General features: G+C 41.9%; 1 protein-coding gene across 5 annotated transcripts in view; it reads right to left on the reverse strand.

Annotated features, from left to right (window-relative positions):
* Positions 1–23,635, reverse strand: part of LOC103478225 (furin-like protease kpc-1) — a 209,099-nt gene that overhangs the window by 23,216 nt on the left and 162,248 nt on the right. For all 5 annotated transcript variants that reach the window (XM_081597298.1, XM_081597297.1, XM_081597296.1 and 2 more), the window contains 3 exons: positions 13,448–13,558; positions 13,268–13,361; positions 8,890–9,075 (listed from right to left, as the gene is read on the reverse strand). In XM_081597298.1, the coding sequence (XP_081453424.1) occupies positions 8,890–9,075; positions 13,268–13,361; positions 13,448–13,558 (391 nt within the window). The remainder of the gene's footprint in view (positions 1–8,889; positions 9,076–13,267; positions 13,362–13,447; positions 13,559–23,635) is intronic.

The raw sequence follows: 23,635 nt of genomic DNA on the forward strand, positions 1-23,635 counted from the left end.
GCAGTTTTAAGGACAAAGAGGATGAAGCAGGTTTTGGTAAAAGTCAAGGTTTGCATCAAACAGGAAGTTCTGATTAGTCCAATAAGCAAAACTGATCATTTAAAGCTAAATAGCAGTTCCTCCCAAGATCATACTTTATATATAGCCGTCTGATACAATATGGTTATAGACTACTGAAGCATAATGGCAATGTTCTATACAGACTGTTCGTGGTCGTTTTACCTGAAAACAGTGACAGTCAGCCTTTACCTTGGACAATAAAGCTGCATTTCAGGGAAGTGGGTATAGTGATTTTTGTGTCTTCCTTTTTGACATTTATCGCCTTTCACAGTAATCAATATGTCTTCAACTTTTATTGTACTTTGTTTGGGATTTTACGACAGTACAAAGACGTGATTTTCACATTTTAAAAAAATCTAACTACTACCCACAATAGGGATTGATTATGTGTTTTCTCTCCATTTTATTGTTTCAAACAATAAAGCAAAACATTCACAACATGTAGCTGGACAACATTATGCGTGCCTCTACATTAACGACATACTAACCATTAAAGGTGCTGATAAATTGTTCATACCTATAACTTTTATCATGTGACAGCATTTTTTAATTTGATGTCCATTATCAATTTTGTATTCTGCATTTAACACAACAGTTTACATCTGACTCAACAAGGAGTCTAATTGTCTAAAAGACAAAATGTGCATAACTAATTCACTAAACAGAGTGTTTTGGATAACATTTTGAAATGAGGACTCTCTTAACTTAACTTTACAGCTAGTAAGGTCTTCCTTAGATTAAATACAGTATTACATTTGATTGTAATTTTTCTAAGGAAACAGAGAGAGAAAAGACTGTTTTAGGTTTTGTTGTATTTAAAACGAATATCCCAAACCCTCTAGAAAGAAAAAAACAGTAAAAACAATAAAAAAAAACCTAAAAAAACATTCTAAGCGAGTTGACCCGTCTCCTGGATCATTTTTATATCCACATTAACATCTACAGTCCATTCTTTAATTAAAATTGTCCCTGTGAAAGAACACAGGCTGGTCAGAACAACTCCCTTTTGATAAATGGGTACAGATGACTGTGGCAAAATATTTCAGAGTAAAACAGATGCAGGTGTAGACATATAAAAAAAAAAAAATCAACAATGTGGACAGATATGGGATCCTATTCCTGTTCAACTCCTGCTTTACTTTAGGAAGGTCTTTTGGTCCATCATGAATCCGAACGAAAGACATTTAAGCAAGAAGGTATGAACCACAGTAACAAAAGCCCCTTGACCTGCGTTTGCTAATTCACAATCACAAAACTTTATTAATCCCAGAGGGAAATTATGGTGAGATAACGACCAGCTTATGCAGAGGATGATGTTTCAATGGCGGCTCCCTCGGCATGCAGTGAGCCTTTAAAGCTGCCCTGAGTCGCAAATAAAAAAACGAATGAAGTACCTGGGAGGTTATAACCTTCCTGCAGCTCCCAAAATGTACTTAGTCACAATTGATATTAATATCACATGTGTCAAAGATATCTTTTCTGCCACTGAGTGAATACGGTGGATCTCTGTAAAATCTAGATTTGTGTCTTGATGAATATTAAGGACCCACACACAACTAAAATGATTTAACCCTCAATTAAAATTAAGTTGATCAAAATACATAAACTAGCAGCAATCGGCAAAACACAAATGAAGCCAGAAACGTTTACGTAGTTCAACATACATGGTTATGCGTACAAGAAGATTCTGAGTTGTTTCTACAAATGAAACAGAAATTGATGATTTTACTGACTAGCAGAGTGTCAGTAACATTCAAACTGGAAGCAATCGTTTCTCCAGAGGCTCCTGACGCAGCAAAGCGTAGAACAAGGAGCTGGTTTTTACCCGGCTTAGCTTCACGCAGCATTCCTGAGGAATCTTAGACCCTTCATGGGTAAATGTTAAGTATTAACTCATTCAGACCTGATTGGTTGCATCCTGAGACAAACACTGATTTGCTAATGTGTGCTTTTATGTAGGAATATTCAGGGGCTACAAACATTTTGAGACTTTGAAAGTCAGTGTTGAGTTCTAATAACTTCTTCGTAGTTAGTTTTTAAAAAAAAATCTGGTTATTTTTAGTTATTGAAACTAATTAGATTTTTTTTTTGCTAAACCTAATTGACAGGTGGGGTTAAATCATTTTAGGTGCACTCGTACATTAGGTGGCAGAAGATTTCAGAAAAATCAGTTTCTGTAACATCTCAATGAACTTCACAAGACTAACTGACCTAAAATTTTACAAAGTAGGGAATGCACATTATATCGACATAACATAACGGCATACATCTGATAAGTAAAACTGATATTGATAAACAATGTTTAATTCTATCGTGTTACCATAAAAATAACATAAAATGGGAAACATTTCAAGTAGTGGCAACAACAGAAATCAGATAACAATTATGGCTCTTATTTTTAAAGCAGTGCATCTCTAATACACAGAAAAACATCAACAATTCAGTCCAATTACACAGATGTAAGGTAAATTACACTCAGGACATTTTGATCCTGGTTATAAAATAAAGAAGTGAAGTTGAGTTTATTCTGATTGTGGTAAAAAAAAAATCTAAACCGAGCTGTGTAGCATGAAGAGGACAGTTGATTTCATTGACTCCTTAAGTTTGCAACAACACCTCATACAGCGCATGCATGGGGTGACAGTGGAGAGGATGAACAACTGCAGGCACCAGAGAAAAATGAAGGATGTTTTTATTTAAAGTCTAAGCATTTTTTTTGTGTTAATATTTTGATCATATGCTTTTTTTTCTTTGTTTTGCTTTTGATGATATTTGTGAAAATGTTGGAAAACATAGGAAATATATTCACAAATCTCATGAGATACAATGATTACAATAGGGTTGAAACCATTTCCCTTTACTCCAACTAATATCTCCTTAAAGAAAATTAAATAATTACCATGACACCGGATATTGACAAATTAATTTTTCTCAGATGAAGAAAAAAAAGAGCCCCTAAGCAGCGATTTGGTACATTCATCTTGCTACAGAGACTAAATATTGATCATTTTTGCTAATAAGTATGCTGTATGATAAAACAAGCCGCTCCTTATCCATCACTTCCAGGTGTGGAAGAAGCTGGCTAATAATGTTTTCCCACAGGCTGTGTGCATCAGCTGAAAAGCATAATTAATACATTATCTGCAGGTTATTCTTTTATCACTTGCTCACTGTGCATGTTTGGTTTGTGCAATCTGCTGGGCAGACAAGCGGGGAGCGACTCCCTAAGAAGCTGACGGTAAATATACGAACAGTCAGTCAGTACCAGCCAGCCAGCCAGCCAGCGAGTGAGTGTGTCTGTTTGTGTGTTTGCGTGTGCGTCCACATCGCCTCAGGCTAAATATTGCCATTATATTCCAACAGCACCACTAGTCGACTAAGTCTCCAAGTCCCCCGGGATCTGGAGACTCAAAGACTGCTGCCACCCTCCTCCTGACACACACACACGCACACGCACGCACACGCACACACACACGCATGCACACGCACACGCACGCACACGCACACGCACACAATGGAATACACTCCCTGTGGGCACGTTAACATAAAGCCTGGTGGGAAGAAAGAGAGACTTGTGGATGTGTGTTTATAATTTCGGTGTGTTTTTCTGTGTTTGTGTGTTTAGAAGAACGGCTTTCTGTGAAAGTGGAGCACAGTAATGACACCCCTCCATCTTCTTCTCTGAAAACCTATTGTGTTACACGGCAGAGGGAAAGAAATATGCTGCCAGTCATAGTTACTAATTAGAGCAGGCGCTAAAGCATTACGCAGAAAGGGTCGCTCCACCCGAATTACACATGGACGGATTTTTCCCCTCAACTTCTGGAGGCTTCTCATAACACAGTTTTTGTTATATTCTGCCAGTTTGTGGCTGCAGGACATAAATTCCCATTAATAAATATTTCTGATGTCACAAAAAAAGGGGGTGAAAATTGCCATGTGGTATGAGTTTATACACTATGTGAGGAAACTGAAGTAAACCATGCAGAACAGCTGCGATTTTTATTTTTGTTTTAGTGAAATCAGCCTTTAGGAAGTGGAAGAAGTTTCTCTGGCCAGAAAAGATAAACCATATCTGTCTTTTCCACGGCAGTCTGAACGACCCAGTTTGGATCTGTGCCACTACCATGTATGGAGCTAAACTGGTTATATAAGCTAATATTTTTGGAAGCACCTGTAGTCTGCACGTCATGTTGCATTTTATCTGACTTCTCCAGATGTAAACAGCTAAAAATTCTAATGTAGCATCAAAACCTTCTGTGTGAACGTAGCCTTTTTGAGTTAGCTTCTGTTAATGATGTTAGCTCTTTCTAGCGGTGTTAGTTTCTGTCAGATACTGCTAATAGTAAAGTAATGTTAGCTACTGATAATGTTAGGTATTGCTAATAGTTTTAGCTCCTGCTAACACTATAAGCTAAGTTTCTAACAATGTAAGCTACCTGCAAATGGTTTTAACTACTGCTAAAGGTTTTAGCTACTGCTAATGCCGTTAGCTCCTGCTAATGGTGTTAGCTACTACGTTTGGTTTTCAATCCTTCTAATGGTGTACTGCTAATTGTGCTAGCAACTGCTAATGTTGCTAACTGGAGCTAATATCGTGAACAGTAGATTAGAAACTGGCCTCGCCTGTTTGTTTCAACAAATACCTCATGCACATGAAAACTTTGAGGCAGTTTGCCTCAATCCACGGGTTTTGTGTAGTCCACTTTAAAACCCCAGAGCTGTGGTGAGGACAATGGTGTCCTGAGTGAAACCACTGACTTACAAGGAAGTTTTTAGAGGGTGACAATTAAAACTGGTTAACCTACCCGAGTCATTGGCCCGGCATGCATCGCGCAGGTGAAAAAAATGGCTACCTCCTCAGACAAAAACAAAAAAGCCAATATAGAGACAAAAATGTTTGAAGTAATCATGAAATTTTAGGTATCGAAAACAACAATGTTTAGGTTAACAGGAAAATGCCAACGTGTTTAGGCCAACGTGTTTAACTAGTCGCGGTTCCCTCTAGAAATCACCTGGGAGGAAAGCTTAATCATCCACCCTGTCTGTGATCAGCAGTGAAAGCCCTGAGCAGAGTCGAGGCGCTGCAGATGGCAGCAGAGGCGGCACAGGGGAGAGCAGACAGCATAAGAAGAGACACAGAGAGGATTTTCAGCCTCGCGGTCCTGTGTCCTTCACAGAGCTGGAAGGTCATGAGCCTCGAGCCATAACATTCGTTTTCTTTCACTTCAGTCCCTCTCTCTCTTTTTTTTATTCCAACACAACCACTATGCTCTTTAACAATTGCCACCATTTGGCAAATCAATATAGACTCTTTCAGACCCCCTTCCTGTCTTTTAGCCCCCACCCAGTAACCCACTCCTACCAGGCCTACTCTGTGCCGCCCTTGAGTTTCAAAATTTTAATCTAGCTGATAGTCAAGTTAAAGTCTCATTCCTGGCCACATGTTTTATGGTTTACCCTTCACTCTCTACATCTACTATTATATTACCTTTGCAATCTCTTTATGTCTGTCTTTATGGCCATTGCCTTCCAACTCAGTTCCACTAGATTCCCATCTCCCTCCTCTGCTCCGCTGGGGATTTCTCCGACTAAGCCCGATTTCTCTGGGAGAATTTAAACCGGGCCAGTCAGCAACAGAAAATGATAGTGGAGGAAGTGAATGAAGCTGTTCAGTCTATGTTGGTCACATTTCCAAATATTGACTTAACACTAGGCACTTCGTTTAGCTCGGCCTTCTCTCGTGGAGGATGGTTGTTTACAGCGCAGGCATTTTGAGATTAGCTTCACAGCGTTGAACTGCTGCATTACAAATGTAATGGACAAATGTCAGCGATAGGCTAAAGTCTACGCTTCCAGTAAGAAATCGCTTCTCAATAGCCATGAGTGCAAACCATCTGTATGAAACAAATAGTAGAACAAGGGTCTGGATTTTACCAGGCTGGTGTCCTTGTAGATTTAATTTACATTTCTGCTTATCTAACTCTTTTGCTGTAGTAGAAAATGTATTTTATGTGTTTTTCCAGGCGCATATTGCCATTTCTTTTGTACAGTCAAGTAACTTTAAAATCTTCAGTTGTTATAAAATGCTATATATATATATATATATATATATATATATATATATATATATATATATATATATATATATATATATATATATATATATTCAAAATGACTTATAAGAAAACTGACTTTGTAATTTAACACCCTGAAATCGGGCCTCTGTCTCTTTAAGAAGCTCTATCTGAAACTCCGCCTTCAGGAAGTCATCACAACATGGCTCCTCTATTAACACTTTAACGTCTTTACCAGCGTTGCACTGAGAAGTAGCTCCTGTAATGAGCTCAGCAGCTGTTCGCTTTCACTAAGTGTTTGCTAATTGCTGCTGGTTAGTCTTAAGGAGTGAAGTTAGGGAGTTGCAGAAGAGAGCTGCTTTGTGAGGCGGAAGCTCGAAAAGTGAAGCTCCAAAGAGGAGCTGCGCCACGAAGGCGGAGCTAGGTCCACCCAGGTTTTAGCACAGCTGAATGGTTGCCATGGAAGATTTAAGGATTTCTCAAACATGCATGAAAGAATCCAAACAACAACACTCCAGGTATGTTTTTGATGAGAGAACGACATTATAACATGATGTAAGACTTAAAAACATCAAACTGACATAATACTGCCTCTTTAATGAAAACCAGTGTAACTTTAACATTACTAAGTATGCAGTTTAGGAAAAATTGTTTCATTTCTCATTCGTTTCAGACTCTGATCAGGTCTGAGTCAGTTGTGCGTACAGGATGCTGTGTCCAGAGTCCTGCCGCCCATCAGATGTGACTGTTAATTCGTTTTATGAGCGTCTCGTTCTCCCCCCCACCCCCCGTAATGTCAGCGCCTCCTTCCCATCCCCGCGACATACCAGGCGCTGGTAATTGGTCACAGAGGGGACAGTAAATCTACAGGAGGACGGAGGCGAGATACAGCGACAGACAGGAAGAGACGGAGAGAAAGAGTCTGCGTGCTTGTTTGCAGGAAAGGTAGGTGGTGGAGGACAGAAGGTGGGTGTCTTTCATCTTCACAGCTTTTTATTTAGCAACCTCCAACTGTTTACAAGCGCTGACGTCTATTTGCACACACACAAAACTTGCATTACATTTCTACACGGTAAACCACCAACACCACCACCAACATATATACAGCAAATGACCTCAGTGCTGCCGTCTGTGAGAGCGGATTGTAATCAGACAGCACTGTGTCTGTCAAACGCGGCCAAGGTTACTTAACCTTCCAGTCCTAATTTCCCTTTCCATTTTAGCTCCGTCCTCCATATCAAACATCAGCACATCTATGAGAGCCAAAGAAGAAGAAGAAAAAAAAAAGAAGAGGAAGAGAAGAGAAGAGAAGTGAAGAGAAGAGAAGAGAAGAGCGCGGGAAGGAAAATGAAGATTGCCATGCTTGGCTGAAGCTCGGAGATGAAAGTAGAGGATGATTCACTTTGCTATTGCAAAATGAACTGAAGCAAGCTGAGCCGAGCTATTTTTAAACTTCTGTACGCCGCAACAACCGGGAGAGGACGGCGTGAAGCGTCGGAATTCATTTCTGTATCATGAGAGACGATATTCCAGGAAGACGTCAGACACATCATGCCGGTCTCGACAAACTTTGGCTTATTTTAATGGGATTTGTATAATTAACCACCACAGAGACAGGAAGCAGGAAACAATACGCAGGATGTCTTTATGTCTTTTCCAATCTTCTCGATCAGTCTGGATGGAGAGCATCCTGTCCTGACGCAGCAATTTTCAAGCATTTCTATAAGGACTCTCAATTGGAATTTAAGTCAAAACTTTGACTGGATCACTTTAGAATGAAGATGCTCTGATCTAATTCAAGCAGGTATTTGGCAGAAGGATGTATTTTTGTTCTGCTACCTCAGACTCAAGTATTTTACATCCTCTAACATCCAGCTTTCAGCTCCACCCGTCTTCCCATCAACTCTAACCAGCATCCCTCTTCATGCTGTGGAAAAACATTCCCCCAGCATGATGCTGCCTGTCGCCACCATTCTGTCAAACTGGAATGTGATGTTTAGGGTTCTGTGCAGGGTTAATGTAGATGAGCTTTACTTCATGTTATGATGTCGTTCCCTCATCAAAAACACACCTGGAGTTTTGCCATGATTCTTTCATGCATGTTGGAGAAATCCTTTAATCTCTCATTGCAACCATTCAGCTGTGCAAAACCTTTTCAATTATTTCTCATTCATTAAAAAGGTTTCTGGATTCGTCTTAATTTGGTGGTGAATAGAACCACAAACGTTCAGAAGCTTTAACTCTGAACGTTTGTGGCTTTTGTGAAGGAATCAGTCGACCCAAAAATCCTTCTGTGTGTGTTGGATCGACAATAATTTACAGATCATTTTTCTACAAACGGCTGACCTATTTGTATGTTTCAATAAAATCTTGTCCTGTTAGTTTAGCATTGAGGAGACACAACTAAAAACTGTCCCAAAAAAATAGTTTTTCTGTATTTATTAAAAAAAACATTTTCTCTGGTTTGCACGTTTTTTGGCCTTTATAGAGAAACCACGTGGTCTATCATGTAAGATCCAAATAAAATGTACTGGAGTTTGTTGTTGTGATGTCACAGAATGTGAAAAAAGGTGCAATTTGGGTAAATAATGAAAATGGCAGCATTAGGGTTGAGAGCGAACAGCAGTAATATTGTGGTTTTTGATCTTCGTTTACCATCTGACATCAGCTGAATGACATTGAAAACTAACTAGAAACGATGTGGTAAACATATGAATCAGTAGAGCTGAGAGGAGGAAAGGCTTTCTCTGACCTTCAGGGTCCACAGACCTCGCGGCTGCTCGCCCCAGCAGTGCAACGTCATAAGGGTCCAGTTCTTCAGGCCTGCAGCCGAGGCGTCGTTGGGCCGGGTGTCCAGCAGCAGAGACACCGTGCCGCCCGGAGACTCCAGACTTATGGAGAGGTCGCCGCGACACAGCGCCGAAATACTCATTCTCACCTGGAAGGAGAAGCAAGGAACAAGTGGAGAATAGAGACATTATTTAGAAATGATACATGTAGCTGTAGGATGTCCCAGCAAAGTTTCCCAGCAAAGGCCACTACTTATAAACGTTATGCTCATTTTTATTTACTACATCTGTGTTTTGCATCAGTAAATATTTGAAGTTTGCAGTGAGCTCTTGATAATTTGCGACTCAGTAATCATGGATTCACCCATTTTTCAATTTTTCTGTACAACATATATTCAAATTCACATTTGCAATTTTTTTACAGAACATATCCAAAATATTCCAAAAACAATGCAGGTCTGGAAACTGAAATACTTTGGAACAACGCTACTGGACATTGGCTGGCATTTGCACAATGGCCAATCATCATTTTCCTTGGCACTGATTGGCTGTAACCCAAACAATACAGATAAGGAAGTCTGTAGATGCTACTTCTGCCGTAGTGCTAAGATGTTTGAAACTGGGTCTCTCGCTCTTTAAAATCTCCTACTTTCTCTGAAACTACACCTTCAGGAAGTCATCACAACATGGCTCACCTAGCAACCTTTAACAATGTTTTTATCACTGAGAAGCAGCTCGTATAATAAGTTCAGCAGATCACCAGTTCCACCGGGTGTTTGCTAATTGCTGCTGGCTAGTCTGAAGGTGCTGAGTGGGGGAGTCGCAGAGGAGGAGGAGGCCTCTGTTAGGCGAAAGATCGGACACTGTAGCTCGGAGGAGGAGCTTCATCCTTGAAGGCGGTGCTCGGTCCCCTCGAGTGTTTTGACCAGCTGAATGGTTGCCATGGGAAATTAAAGGATTTCTCAAACATGCATAAAATAATCAAGGCATCACTCCAGTTATGTTTTTGTTGAGAGAACAACATTAGAACATGATGGAAAGCTCAACAAGTTGATTTTACATAATCATCGCTGCCCCTTTAACATGTTGGACGTCGTACTTTATAATTTACTCTCATTTCTGATTTTTCATCTCAAAACAGGTAAAATACAAAACAGTTTTTTTCGTTTTTATTTTCCAAACATGTTTGACAAGCAGAAGCTATACACATAATAAGTCCAGTTCAATTTTCCACTTCTCTCTCGGGACAAGCTAATCATCTCATCCCTGTGTGGTTTAACGCGAGCGTAAACCGGATCTCAGTCCTCTTCGTTTCAGTTTCTAACAAACACGCATCTGTAAATGGATCAGCCCATGTAGTCTCCAAACCGAAGCGCCACCATGCACTCTGCCGGTGAATTTACATCCAGATCCAGCTGCTCCTGTCTGTCATCCTGAATGTGCCGAACAGATGGACATGGCAATGATCTGTCCATGATCCCCCCCCTCCTTTCCACTCCCTCCCAAAGAGATGCAGGAAAGAAAAAAAAAGCAAAGGTAGAGAAAGCGCAGAGAAACAGCTGAGGGGAATATTAGCTAAATGATTTAGATAAGCACTCCCCCCCTCCCCCCCAACCCCCATCCGCCTTGCACCCCCCCCAAATCCTCCCGCACCCTACTCTACCACCACCCGGTAAACACCCTCCCTGTCCCTGTTCATCACAAGCAGCACATCTGGTGTGACAATGGCACATCGCAGAGAAAGCCGCCAAGCTGCAAAAAGACTGACAGCCTGCTCCTGTTTACGGCATGTTACCACGGCAACACGTCCATCAATCACACCTCGCGGCGATGGCCTGACCCACGCTTTCTGCCAGGGAGCAGAGCCGCAAAGATGAAGCCTTTTCAATTTACATGCTGACACACTCCCTGTCTCTCTCTCTTCCTCTCTCTCTCTCTCTCTGCTATTTCACAAGAACACAAACTCACAAACACAGATAACTCGCTCAAACTCAAATGTGCACCAACAGACACGTATGCCTGCTGTCACAATCAAATATAAACACATTTGCATGTATGTGGCGGTACTCAAGAAAACACAGTTTTGCCATTTTCTGCAAATGACACTGCCAACACATTACACATCACAGTTGGATTCTTTTTTTTAATCTCCTCTATCTTTTCTATTCTCAGATACAGCGCATGGCAGAGACACTGGAAAACTATTTGTATGACAAGCCTCCCTGGCTGCTTGCAGAAGTTCAAATTGGAAACTAATTCTACTTGACTTGTATGTTTTCAAGGGCAACAGGAACATGGAGCGTCTGTAGCACAACACGGACATCAACGGCAAACAGAGACACACAGCAACTTACAAAAGTATCCCAAACCTTCTTGCACTTTTAAAGGTTTTGTTACAAATATGATGCAAACGATTGACTTATGATTCATTGGTGATAAATGCTTTTATAAGATTAAAATGAGTTCTAATCGATTAGTAAGAGCCACTCAGACCTTCTCTTTTAATGCTGTAGTTTTCATCCTTAAGCAGAGCCAGATGATACAGAAATAAAGATGGCAGGGGTATACCAGAACGAGAAAGTGAAACCATCCAAAAAGCGTCCAGTGTGGGATGCAAAATGCATCTTATGCCATTCTGTTTTGAAATATAAATACTTGACAAGCACCTTCAGTTGATTTGAGGGGGAAAAAAATACAACTTAATACAGAAAAGAGGAGGGGCATTACAGAAAAAAATGTAACATGATGAAAAAGAAAACATGATGCCAATAAGCAATGTTGACGTTGAAGCTTGTCATGAGTTAATCCAACTTATAGAGCACTTCTGGAAGAGTATTTCTCTGTTCATGGGGGACTAAGTGTTTCACATATTTTATTCTTTTTATCTTTATTTTTCTACTCAGCAACCTAAGAGGTTCCTGCTTTGGGATATCATATAAATATGTTTAAGTTTAGTAATGTGAAAGAACAATAATTTCTGTTTATGCAGTCAGAATTTCATAGAGCTGACATAAAATAATGTTAAAATGTAATGACTTTTTTATTATAAAAATGTAGCCCTTTATGTCAAGGAAGGATGGCTGACTCTCTGAAATGAGAAATGAGAAAATTCAGGTTTTTAAGAAAACGGCCACTTATCAGTTAATTGTTAGTCGATCAATAAGATCAATCAACTTATTAATCCATAACTTGCATGTCTATTCTATGTATGTTATGATTTTATTTTGCAGACCATCAGTAGTATTGCATGTTTTAAGGAAAAATCCTGTTCAGACTGGGACAGTGTTTCATTTTCCACCAGTGAAAAGTAAAGCCACGCCACAATGGAATGGCTTTGATCAAAGCAGTCATGTGCTGGGATTCAGAACTAAAACCTCTTGAAAGTCTTTGGCAATAGTTTAAGATTGATGTTTGCAGACGCTCTCTATCTAGTTGACTAAACTTCAGCTAATAGGAAAAGACGAATATGGCGATGTTTCATTGCATGTGTGCAAAAAGCTGGCAATCATTTCCCAAAAGATTGAAGTGAAAAGTGGATCTACAAAGTATTAAGACATAAGTTGTAAGATGACAAAATGCAAAAAAATAGTTCAAGAAGGGGGCGTATACTAGTACAAAGCACTGTGAGGACATGTCAAATAGACAAATGTCCCTTTCTCTACTTCAGAGTAAAAGTTTTCCATTGTTGGAAAACAAACTTTATTTTCACTTCTTGCCAAGACTTGGACGAAGAGACTGAAACCAATCTGATCTTATCTTCCATATCATTCTCACAGAAGCTGCATCAGGGTTAACTTATCTAGGCTTAGAGGTAAGATAAAGGGAAAACTGTCAAAGAGAACAAAATCCATACGCTTGGCCCTTTAAACTTCACCGATTTTACTTTTACATCCCATTTGTTGAATCTGTAAAAAAAAAGAAAACATAACCTCTTATAGTCGCACCTAAAACGATTCAATCTCCACTGAAGATTTAGCGTATTGGTAGAATTAAATATTAATCAAGTGTGTGCAGCAAACAAAACGCACAACAACAATTTGGATGATTAAATGAAGGTAACAATGCAAGTGTTTCATCGAAATTTCAAACTAAATCATACTTTCAAAAAAAAAAAAGATGACTTCACAAACAGACACTCGTCATGGTGGGACTGAACAATGTTTAGACAGTAGTGGGTGTTAAAAGTTACATTTTAGTTTCATGTTTTCAAACATTTCTGTTGGGTTCTTGCTTGCACCTTAAAACTGAACTGACTTGGCTGTAGCGTAAAATTGAACTCCAGCACAAAAAGTTGCACCTTTTACACTAAATCTGTTGATAAGATATTTTTCGACTGCATACCTGCACATGCTCCAAAGTGTTGACTTCATCAGCTCTCCCTCGGCAGGCATCAGATTCGATGCCGATGCTCACTTGGCCTCCAGCAGAGAAGGATCTACAACAACAACAACAACAACAACAATAATACTACTACTAATACTGATACCACTACTAATAATAATTCCAAAGAAGTTTCTGTACCTGGCAGGATTAAATGCGACCTCTTGCTTGCATTTCCTCTGGGGAGCAGCTCCTTGGAACAGCGCAGCATGCTGCACCATCAGCCCTGCGTCCAACACTCCAAACCCGTACCTGCAACAGGTGGGAGGGATGCTCTGTCAGTGTGTGAGATGTAGCATAACATGCAGGAAACTTGCATTCAAACTCTGGTCAGAAAAGTACAGTTACATCTGTTTATTTCTAATTGGAATCTGTGTTTCTGTCAAAACATAACAAAACAGAAGGGATTGGGTTTACATTTTATTAAAAATTGCAAGTCAAATATTTCTAATATCCTCCTGAATGGCTCAATCTTTATTCTAATAACAATCAAGCCCTTCTTATAATGTCTGGCCATCTTGTCTCCTCTCATATTTTCATAATTCCTCTCCAAGTCTTTGTTGGCAGGCCTCCTTCCATCACCCTAATCTTTAGCTCCCCTATACAGATTCTCTTTCAGATTCCAGTCAGGACTTTGGCTGCACCACTCCAAAACATCAATATTAACTCCAGTAAGAAGAAAGATGTCAATGGATTTGGGCTCATTTTTAAATTCATCTGTCATGCATGAATGACGTCATTTGAATTTTGCTGACACAGCAACCAGTAAGGTTCAAGGTTTTCATAAAAGCAACTGGAGTCTGCTGGAACACCAGTTTCACTGGTGTGACTGTATGCAAAGTAGACCAGCAAATATTGCAGTAAGCATATTATTGCGAGGGAAAGCAAAAGAAAATAATTTTCCCATGTCCCCTGGAGGGCTCCGTGGAAAGGTATGTGGTTTGTCATGGTAAAAACAAAAAAAACCCAAACAAGAACATCTTAGAAAACTGTGTTTATATATTTGAGCATCCAATTTATGTTTTATAAAAACCAAAAATTGTATAACAGTACAACCTCGGCAAAAGAACCACTTAGTTGCGTAATTAAAGTCCCAAAGTGGTTTTAATCCTACATTGCGTACCCTGATAGTTTTATGTTCAGTATCAGACCAGAGCCGTGTTAGAAGCAGGAGGACAACACGGCCGAGGCAACAAGTTATTGATGAAGGAGACGTCGTCCTCTGACACAATCGCTTCCTGCTGCCTGGGCCGTGGCTGAGGGCTGCTGTTTGTGCTGCCTGTAATTGTCTGGAGGATTGATTCGAAGCAATGTTCCATCTCACTGACCGTAATCAAGCCTCATTATTCATTCTTTACCAGCCCAATTTTGATGCTGGCGACACAATGGCCGACCTTTAAGCTGCGCCTCTGCCTGGTGACTGTGTGACCACTGCCCATCATGCTGCTCATTTCCACTCTGCTAATCACCACTTCGGAATAATCTTCTCTCATTTTCCCGCTTTGCCCTATATCTCCAAGAGACTCGCCGTTTCTTTGAAACTCTCCTCCGCTCTTCATCATCACTCGGGTTTAGCCGTTCATTCTACTCCGACATCAGAATCTGAAATTTCTCCCACGTAATCTGCCAAATCGGCCGCATTCATGCTCTTTCCCTGAAGTAGCAATCCTCAAGTAACGGTCTCCATCTCCCCTCCCTGCCTCCCTCTCTCTCTCCCCACTTTCTCTCTTTTATTTTATTTTTTAAATCACAGGGGTTAACAATCTGCTAATTTCCGCCATTATTCCCATTCAGACCTTGTGCCGTTAATCTACAATAAGTGAAATTCATTATCCTGATGAAGGGGTTTCTTGGAGGGAAAGCCTGGGACGAGGGGTGGGGGGAGGAAGATGAGCGCTGATCAATAACTCAATCAGTCGCCCTGCATGGGGCTCTATCTCCTCTGACTCAGACTGTCAGTGCATCTAAGGAGGAGCTGCGGCACACACCGCCGCCGACCGAACAGCACGCAGGCCAATCAATGGACACAATCTAATCAGGCGCTATCACCACCAATGACTTGTAGCATGTAGGTCCCGACATAATAATATTAGGCAGACTGGTGTGCAGGGTTGGAGTGAGTGTTCAAGGGCATTTGGGGTTTATTAAAGAGGGAGGAGATACAACAGAAGAAGAGGGGTTCTGTTAACGTACCGGTCAGTACAAAGCAAGGGGGATCAAGTTCAGTCCTCCAGAGCTACCGTCCTGCAACTTTTAGATGCATCCTTACCCCAACAGACCGGGATCAAATAGCTGAACTCTCTCAGCAGCAGTCATCCAGCTCTGAACTGTTCATTTGATTCAGGTGTGTAGGAGCAGGGATGCACCTGAAACACTATAAACATACAAAATCCTACTCTACCCAGACTAGTTTCTAGTCCAAACTTGAGCAGCCCTGGTATAAAGGAGCTACCTGAGAGTAGCTTGTGTTGTTTTGGCATGTAGTGAAACTTTAAGATGGTTCACACGGCAATATTTCTGCATTTCAAGTGAAATATGAAAACAACACTTTTACAGCTCGGAGCGTTCATCATTGCAGCCATCAGTTTATCTGTCACAGTCACAAACAGTTAAAACAAGAGAAATCTGGCACTGACGCTGCAATGTAAACAGAGAATTTCAGGTTTCACATGCAGCGCCGGTCATATAATTACGTATTCATTTGATGAACCTGGAGGTATATTCACACTTTTTTATATATGTATATATATATTTGTCACACTCTTTGAGTTTCACGTAAAAGAATTCTGAGTTGGGGGCTGCTACTAATGAAACGAGTCACAATGAATTTGATTAAGCCGGATCGCTGGGCTAGATCACAGCACTTTTATTTGTTCTCACTTTATGTGGCCACGAAAGACGAAGTCAACAAATTATTTTGCACATTTTTTCTTATCTCCCACCTCATGTGTTTCTCCACACACCGCTGAGGATGTCACGGAAGATTTGATGGCTGGGGTGAGTAGAATGAGCTCACACACACACACCTTATGTGGCTCTGCGCTCAGAAGGTCAGGAATCACATGTTAGCTCCAGAAAATCACAACAACAAAAAGAAAAAGCTAAAATATTTGATTATGATCACTAAGCACGGGAGGACAAACCCTGCTGTGAAACATGGTGGTGGCAACATTATGCTGTGGGGATTTTTATATATTGATGCCATTAAACCAGGAAAATAGAAAGCAAAAAAATCCATTGCAAAAACACAATAGATTGTTTTGCTAAACCATCCATCCATCCAATCCATCCATCCATCCATCCATCCATCCATCCATCCATCCATCCATCCATCCATCCATCCATCCATCCATCCATCCATCCATCCATCCATTTTCTTCCGCTTATCCGTGGTCAGGTTGCAGGGGCAGCAGCTTCAGAAGGGAGGCTCAGACTTCCCTCTCCCCAGCCACTTCTTCCAGCTCCTCCTGGGGAATCCCAAGGCGTTCCCAGGCCAGCCGAGGGACATAGTCCCTCCAGCGTGTCCTGGGTCTTCCCCGAGGCCTTCTCCCGGTGGGACGTGCCCGGAACACCTCACCAGGGAGGCGTCCAGGAGGCATCCTGACCAGATGCCCGAGCCACTTCAACTGGCTCCTCTCGACGTGGAGGAGCAGCGGCTCTACTCTGAGTCCCTCCCGGATGACTGAGCTTCTCACCCTATCTCTAAGGGAGAGCCCAGCCACCCATTTCGGCCGCTTGTACCCGTGATCTCGTTCTTTCGGTCATGACCCAAAGCTCATGACCATAGATGAGGGTGGGAACGTAGATCGACCGGTAAATCGAGAGCTTCGCTTTTTGACTCAGCTCTCTCTTCACTATGCTAAACCAGGTGTTTACTAATTGCTGCTGCCGCTAGTCTGGAGGAGCTGTGTGGGGATGGCACTGGGGAGGGGTTACCTGTGGGGCGAGTAACCCTTCCCACCCCACAGGGCTGGGGTCTGAACCTCCAGGTATGTTTTTGATGAGGAAGTAACCTTATGACATGTTGAGATGCTCAATATCCCATTTAAAAAAAATATTTTACAAATAAAAATCTGCCAAAAGAAGGTGTGCATTTGCATTCAACCCATTTGACCTCAATGCTCTAAATAATAAAATCCAGTGCAACCAATTAAAGAGAGTCCACCCATGGAAATATAATTTAATCTCAGGATGAATGCAGGTGTTCTGTGAAGATTCCCAAGTTAATTTATTTTTCAAATTTATTTTAGAAGCCATGTACCTTCACAAGTGAAAAGTAACACACTACTAAATCGCTGCTATTGAGAACATTTCGGTTTTTGATAAGGATCTGGAGTTGAAATCACTTTTGACCCGTATGTCTGGATCTCTGTCTCAGATCATTTTTGTTGGCTGCAGAAACAATAATAACTCTTCCCCAGCAGATATTTCACAGCGTGGGGTGGACCAATACCTGACTTCTCATATAACAGACTGCTGGTGACCGATGCTCGCCACCCTCATCCCTTTTAGTGATTAAATATACACTCCTGAGCCTGTATCCTTAAGCGAGAGCGCTGCACCCATTAAATCCCACAGCTCCTGCTGATCGATCGGGCTTGCTCCACGGTCGTAAACCCGCATGAACAGATAACTAATAGAGAAAGCTGCAGGACACAAGTTTACCCAAGATGGAACGTGATGAAAACGACAGATTTTATGTTTCCTGCCACGTCGATGGAGCCTCACCACTGAGCCGAGGCGCTTTTCAGGGAGTTCCTGGGGCTTTTTCTGCCACATCGTCGACATCAAAGGGCAGGAATTGGAATTAAGAGCGCACCCTATGGGTCAGCTTACAGGGGCGGTGTTATGTAAAATTGACTTGTTAGAACATTTTTCCGCTCACCAAAACTATATTTTGAGCGTTGCCTTAATTCTTTCATTTATGTTTGATAAATCCTTTCATCTCCCATTGCAACCATTCAACTGTCCAAAACGTCTGGTGGGGCCTAGCCCCGCCTTTGAGGACAAAGCTCCTCTCAGAGTTGGAATTTCCAAAGTTTTGAGCTTCCATCTAACAGAGCAGCCCTTCCCCTTGACTTCCCCACTCAGCTCCTTCAGACTAGCCAGCAGCAATTAGCAAACACCTGGTGGAACTGCACATCTGCTGAGTTCATTATAGGAGCTACTTCTCAGTGAAACGCTGGTAAAAATGTTGTTAAAGGGTTAATAGAAGACCGATGTTGTGATGACTACCTGAAGGTGGAGTTTCAGAAAGAGTAGAAGTTTTTAAAGAGACAGAGGCCCAATTTCAAGACATTAAACTACAAAGCCAAATTTGATATGTAGAGCATTTTTATAATAACTGAAGTTAACAGTTATTTGATTACACTATAAAGTGGCACTATGTGGCTGGAAAATAAACAATACCGGCCCTTTAACTATAAAAGTGTGCAGATCCGGATTTCGGCCTGTGGGGTCGGACAAAACAGTCGAGTGGTTCCAAAAACAGGTTTGTAAAATTTCTCCTCAGTATGCGAGTGATCGGTGGTAGCGCCATAAAATGTTACTTTCAATCAAACCCACATAATCTGCCGCAGATCAAGTAATTAGTCAGAAATCACAGCCTTCCAATTCTCAACTTGTTCTTTCTCCACCTCCTGCGTAGTCGAACGGAGGCTGAGCCAAGCTGACAACGGGGCGACGGCCAATCTTCTGTCCACGCAGCACGAAGCATGTTAACCCCCCACCTCCTCCCCTCACTTCACTCCCACGACCCCCGCCTCGGATATCAAACCCGCGGCTCTCCCGTTTTCTCCTTCCACTCTCGCTCCTCGACTGCAACTGCCCCCTCACAAACTCTTACTCCCTTTTTCTTTTTATCTGTTAGCGCACACCCCACGCCCCCACCTCTCCATGGGGCCTCTTTGTAACTGTGGCGGAACCCCTTTCACGTTTCTTTTCTTTTTTTTTCTTCTTGTTCGGCCGGACCTTCTCGGCTTCTTTCTCGGTTGATATTCACACCATCTGCCCAGAGTGAAGGAACTGTGGGCATAAACGCGACCACCACACGGAGGGGTCCAGATCTCCGAGGGGTCGAGCCCTTTGCTTCGTCTTTGCCCCAAAACACAGATTTAAACAACTGGTACACGGCCACCAAAACAGATACTTTTTTTTTTTTTTGCAGCTACCCAGGAAACATGCTATAGCCATCTCACTCCTTGTTTTCAGTGGTACATCCTGCAACCACCCCCCACTCATCCACCCCAATATGAGCGGCTGTAAAGAATCACTCAAGCCGCACTAAGCAGCTGCCTGTGAGTTAGGTCATTTTCCCAGGAGCCACAGAGTGGGCATTGGCAGGACCTCAAAAAAAAAGAAAAAAAAAAAAAGAAAGGGGGACACCATCTGTTCGGTGCCTGAAAAGGTTGGTGACACCTTCTGTGGTACCAACAACTTCTAATTAAATGGCCGGGAATGCGGCAGCAGCAGCAGCAGCAGCAACCCAAGCGCGTGATTGGTGGGCTTCACGTTTCTCGAATTCACGCGCCTCGCCTTCACAGCTGGTAAAGAAAACCCGACGACGAGCGGAAACGGCGAGAGCCTCCGAATCTGCCACGTCATCTGCCGGCAGAAATGTAGCTTTTGTTTTCCTCCTGTTTTCCTTTCCTCCTTTTGTGCCTCTTAGTTGGAAGCTTATCAGGAGCATAAAAGGCCGCGTTAGCCCCTTTGGTCAATCCCAGCGTGGTTTGTTTCAGTCGTATCATAATGCGCTAATTTCATTAACATTAGGATTTAAATGAAATAACAAATAGACTTAATACTCCTCTGATTTTCATCGCTCTCGCAGCCAAATCTATGGCTCAGAAATGTTACTAATTAGGCTTATTAAGTAATTAAGAAGAGGTCTTAATTATATCTGCGCCACTGGGACCCCTTACTGTTGCAACCGTGAAACGACGCGCTGCGCGGGGCCCGGCTCGGTTCGCTGCGATGCCGCCCGGTTTTATCCTTTTAATATTACATTTTTCTGTGTGTTTTTTTTTCTTTTCTTTTTTATGAAGCCTCTGAAATTACACGGGCAGAAACACTCAGCAGAAAAAGCCTCAACATGTCAAGAAATTAAGCTTGTGAAGAGTTTCAAGTTCAATGAAATGTATTGCTGAGAGTGAAATGAGGGGTTTGGCTCTGGCACCGGACAGCGGGCCCCGAGGAGCCCCTCTAAAGCCATCAGTCATGGCCGCCGTGCCCTCGCGTTTCACACACACAAGGAAACGTTCTCTGGACGCCGTGGTGATCTACAACCCGGGACCTCACTCAAAGCGTCCGACATGTTTTGATTTGTGGCCGCCGTGTTATTCAAACTCAAATTCAAAAGAAGATGAAAATGGATGGAGAGCTTTTGTTGGACGCGCACCAAGGTATGGTCCTTTAAAAAAAAAAAAAAAGTCTCTGCCCTTGTGGGGAGAAGAAGAGAACAGGCAGGAGAGGGAGAAGCTGTGAGAATAACATGGCTAAATGTTTGGCAGAAGTCTTGGGTTTCTGGTCCAGAGTGGCTGGCCGTCACACCGGACAAAACAAACACTGAGCTGGTAGTTTGCGGCAGTCCTTTACTGCATCTACATGCAATACTGCAACATTTAAACTAGGGCTGGACGCAGTGCTATGTAAAATTAACGTTTTTGAGCTTCATATTATGTTATAATGTTATTCCCTCACCAAAAACATACCTGGAGTGTTGATTTTATTCTTTCATTCATATTTGAGAAATCCTTGAATCTCCCTTGGTCGTCCACCTGTGCAAAACACTTGGTGAGACCGAGCCCCCCCCTCAGAGCTTTCACCTGGGAGAGCAGCCCTGCCGTCTCCTCTCAGCCCTTTGCAGACTAGCCAGCAGTAATTAGCAAACACCTGGTGGAACTGCTCATCTGCAGAGCTCATTATACAGGCTGCTTCTGGTAAAAATGTTGCGAAAGGGTTAATAGAGGAGCCATGTTGTGATGACTCCCTGAAGGTGGAGTTTCAGAAAGAGCAGGAGTTTTTAAAGAGACAGAGGCCCAATCTTAAGATATTAAATTAGGAAGTCAAATTTATTTTAGTCATATTTGAAGTTAACAGTTACTTGATTATGTTATAAAATACTATGTGGCTGGAAAACACATAATACACATAATACACCATCCCTATGGTGAAACATGGTGGCGGCAGCATCATGTTGTGGAAAAGCTTTTAATTTACAGAACAATCTAGGAAGAAAATGTTATGAAGGAAGCAAAATGTTTTGAGACTGTGGCAGTTTCACCTTTCAGCAAGACAACAAACCTTAACATTCAGCAATATCTACTTTAAAGCATATGCAGGTGTCAAAAATGAGAATCTGTAGCTAAACTAAAAATAGGTATTCACGCACACACTCACCGTGTAATCAGATGGAGCTCATGCTATTATGCAAAGAAGAACTGACAAAAATAGAGTGGTGGAAGACATACCGCTATCACTATATAGTGATAAGTTTGAAAATATATTTTAAAACAATTAAATCCCGATTTACAGTTTTCAATGTTCTCAAGTTGTAAAACTATGAAGGTTTGAGGAGGAGGAGGAGTGTAATGCTGTTTTGGAAAAACTTTCCTCATATTTTTTTTTCTATTTTCAAACCCCTGTAGCAAAATACCAAAATTGCTACTTACACATGAATTATGCATCAGCAGAGGTTTAGAAGAGAGCAGGATCCCCCCCACCCCCACATCCACTCTCCTCGTAGCTCAGTAGGGTGCACTGGGGGTAATGAGTGTGTCTGTGTGCAGGGGGGGGAGGGGGGGGGCACACAGGCACCCCTCTGTTTGACTGCTGCATCCCTCTGCTGGGAGACACGGCACCCCCTGCAGGAGGCGCAGCGCTCCGCTTCTCCCACCGTCCCTCAGGGCACAACACCCCCCTTGTCTCCCCCCCTTCCTTGCATTGAGCCTGGTTCATCTGCTGACCCATCAATCAAAACGCGCCGGCGCAAACACACAATTACCATAAACATGTTGCATTTCTGACAAAGCTGAGTTATTACGTTTCTCCAGAGGGGCTTCGTATTAAAGGGACACCGGAAGATTTCCGTACTTTTAAGTCAGCCAAGTTGAAAACTATAGCGAAAAAAAGGGGATTCATTTGCTTTTATCTGATGCACATTTGCAGAAGAAAAAGAAAAAAAAGTCCATGGTCTCATGAAGCTAACAGTCGTCCTCCTCACTGGGGTTTATCATCATCAACAAGACGACTTCAGGTTTTTTTTTCTTCTTTCTTTCTTCCAACTAATGCACACACCCACTCACATCGCCAGACTGCACTTTCTCTCAATGAACCAACAATTACCTACACACACGCGCACACACACACCCACTTGGTATACAGGAAACAATATCTCTGCTCAGCTACTCCAGTATTAAGTAATAGTGGTATTGTTGGTCTGTGGCCGGGCCATTTCTTTAATTACCCTCTGCACGCACGCGCCCCGTCCCTTTCTCTCCTCTAACTAGTAGTATATATAGACCACATGCTCAGTCACAGAGTAATTGGATCAGCCATGAAAAAAGAGGCAATCTGGATAATTCATTAATCTATGTGGCTGGGGCGAGAGACGCAAGGCCGGTTTTACAACCCCACCAGGGAGGCTGCGAGTCGGACCGAGAGAGACCTGCTGCCCTCCGACGATCTACGGTCTTGTTCAAATTGGAAATGACTTGCTGAAATGCATTAGGTGTGTATGCACTTATTCTTATTTCACACACATACACACACTCGTGGATTGAAGACTGTTCTCAGGAAGATGCAAACAAACATGCTTGCAATAACTGGCATGATGCAGACATGACTGGCCGCTCCAGCACAGCTGGTTGATGCCAGACTTTTTATCTGTAAACAGGGCAAAGTGATCACCAACAACATTTTCTCACAATGAAAAAGTACAATACCAAGTATTCATCTTTTTATATCCAAGCTTTTATAATAAGTAGGAACTGGTCTAATCAGAGAATTTTACTGGAAAGATTGTTTTCTTTTAAATCGATGCGTGTTTTGCTTTGTATTTCATGGAAAACTTGTAGGCCCATTTCAGATGAATGGTATTAAAAGAAGCGGTGTTATACGTTTTCCAGCCACATGGTGCCAATTTATAGCACAATCAAGTAACTATGCTACCTTCAGTTGTTCTAAATAAATGATGTATATACTATGAAATATGACTTGAAAGAAATTTGACTTTGTATTTTAACTCCTTGAAATTGGGCGTCTTGAAGGCGGGGCTAGGTTCACTCAGGTGTTTTGCGCAGTTGAATGGTTGCCACGGGAGATTAAAGGATT

Source organism: Poecilia reticulata, chromosome 16 (genome assembly GCF_904066995.2).
Source record: "Poecilia reticulata chromosome 16, P_reticulata-male-v2, whole genome shotgun sequence".
Classification (NCBI taxonomy): Eukaryota; Metazoa; Chordata; class Actinopteri; order Cyprinodontiformes; family Poeciliidae; genus Poecilia; species Poecilia reticulata.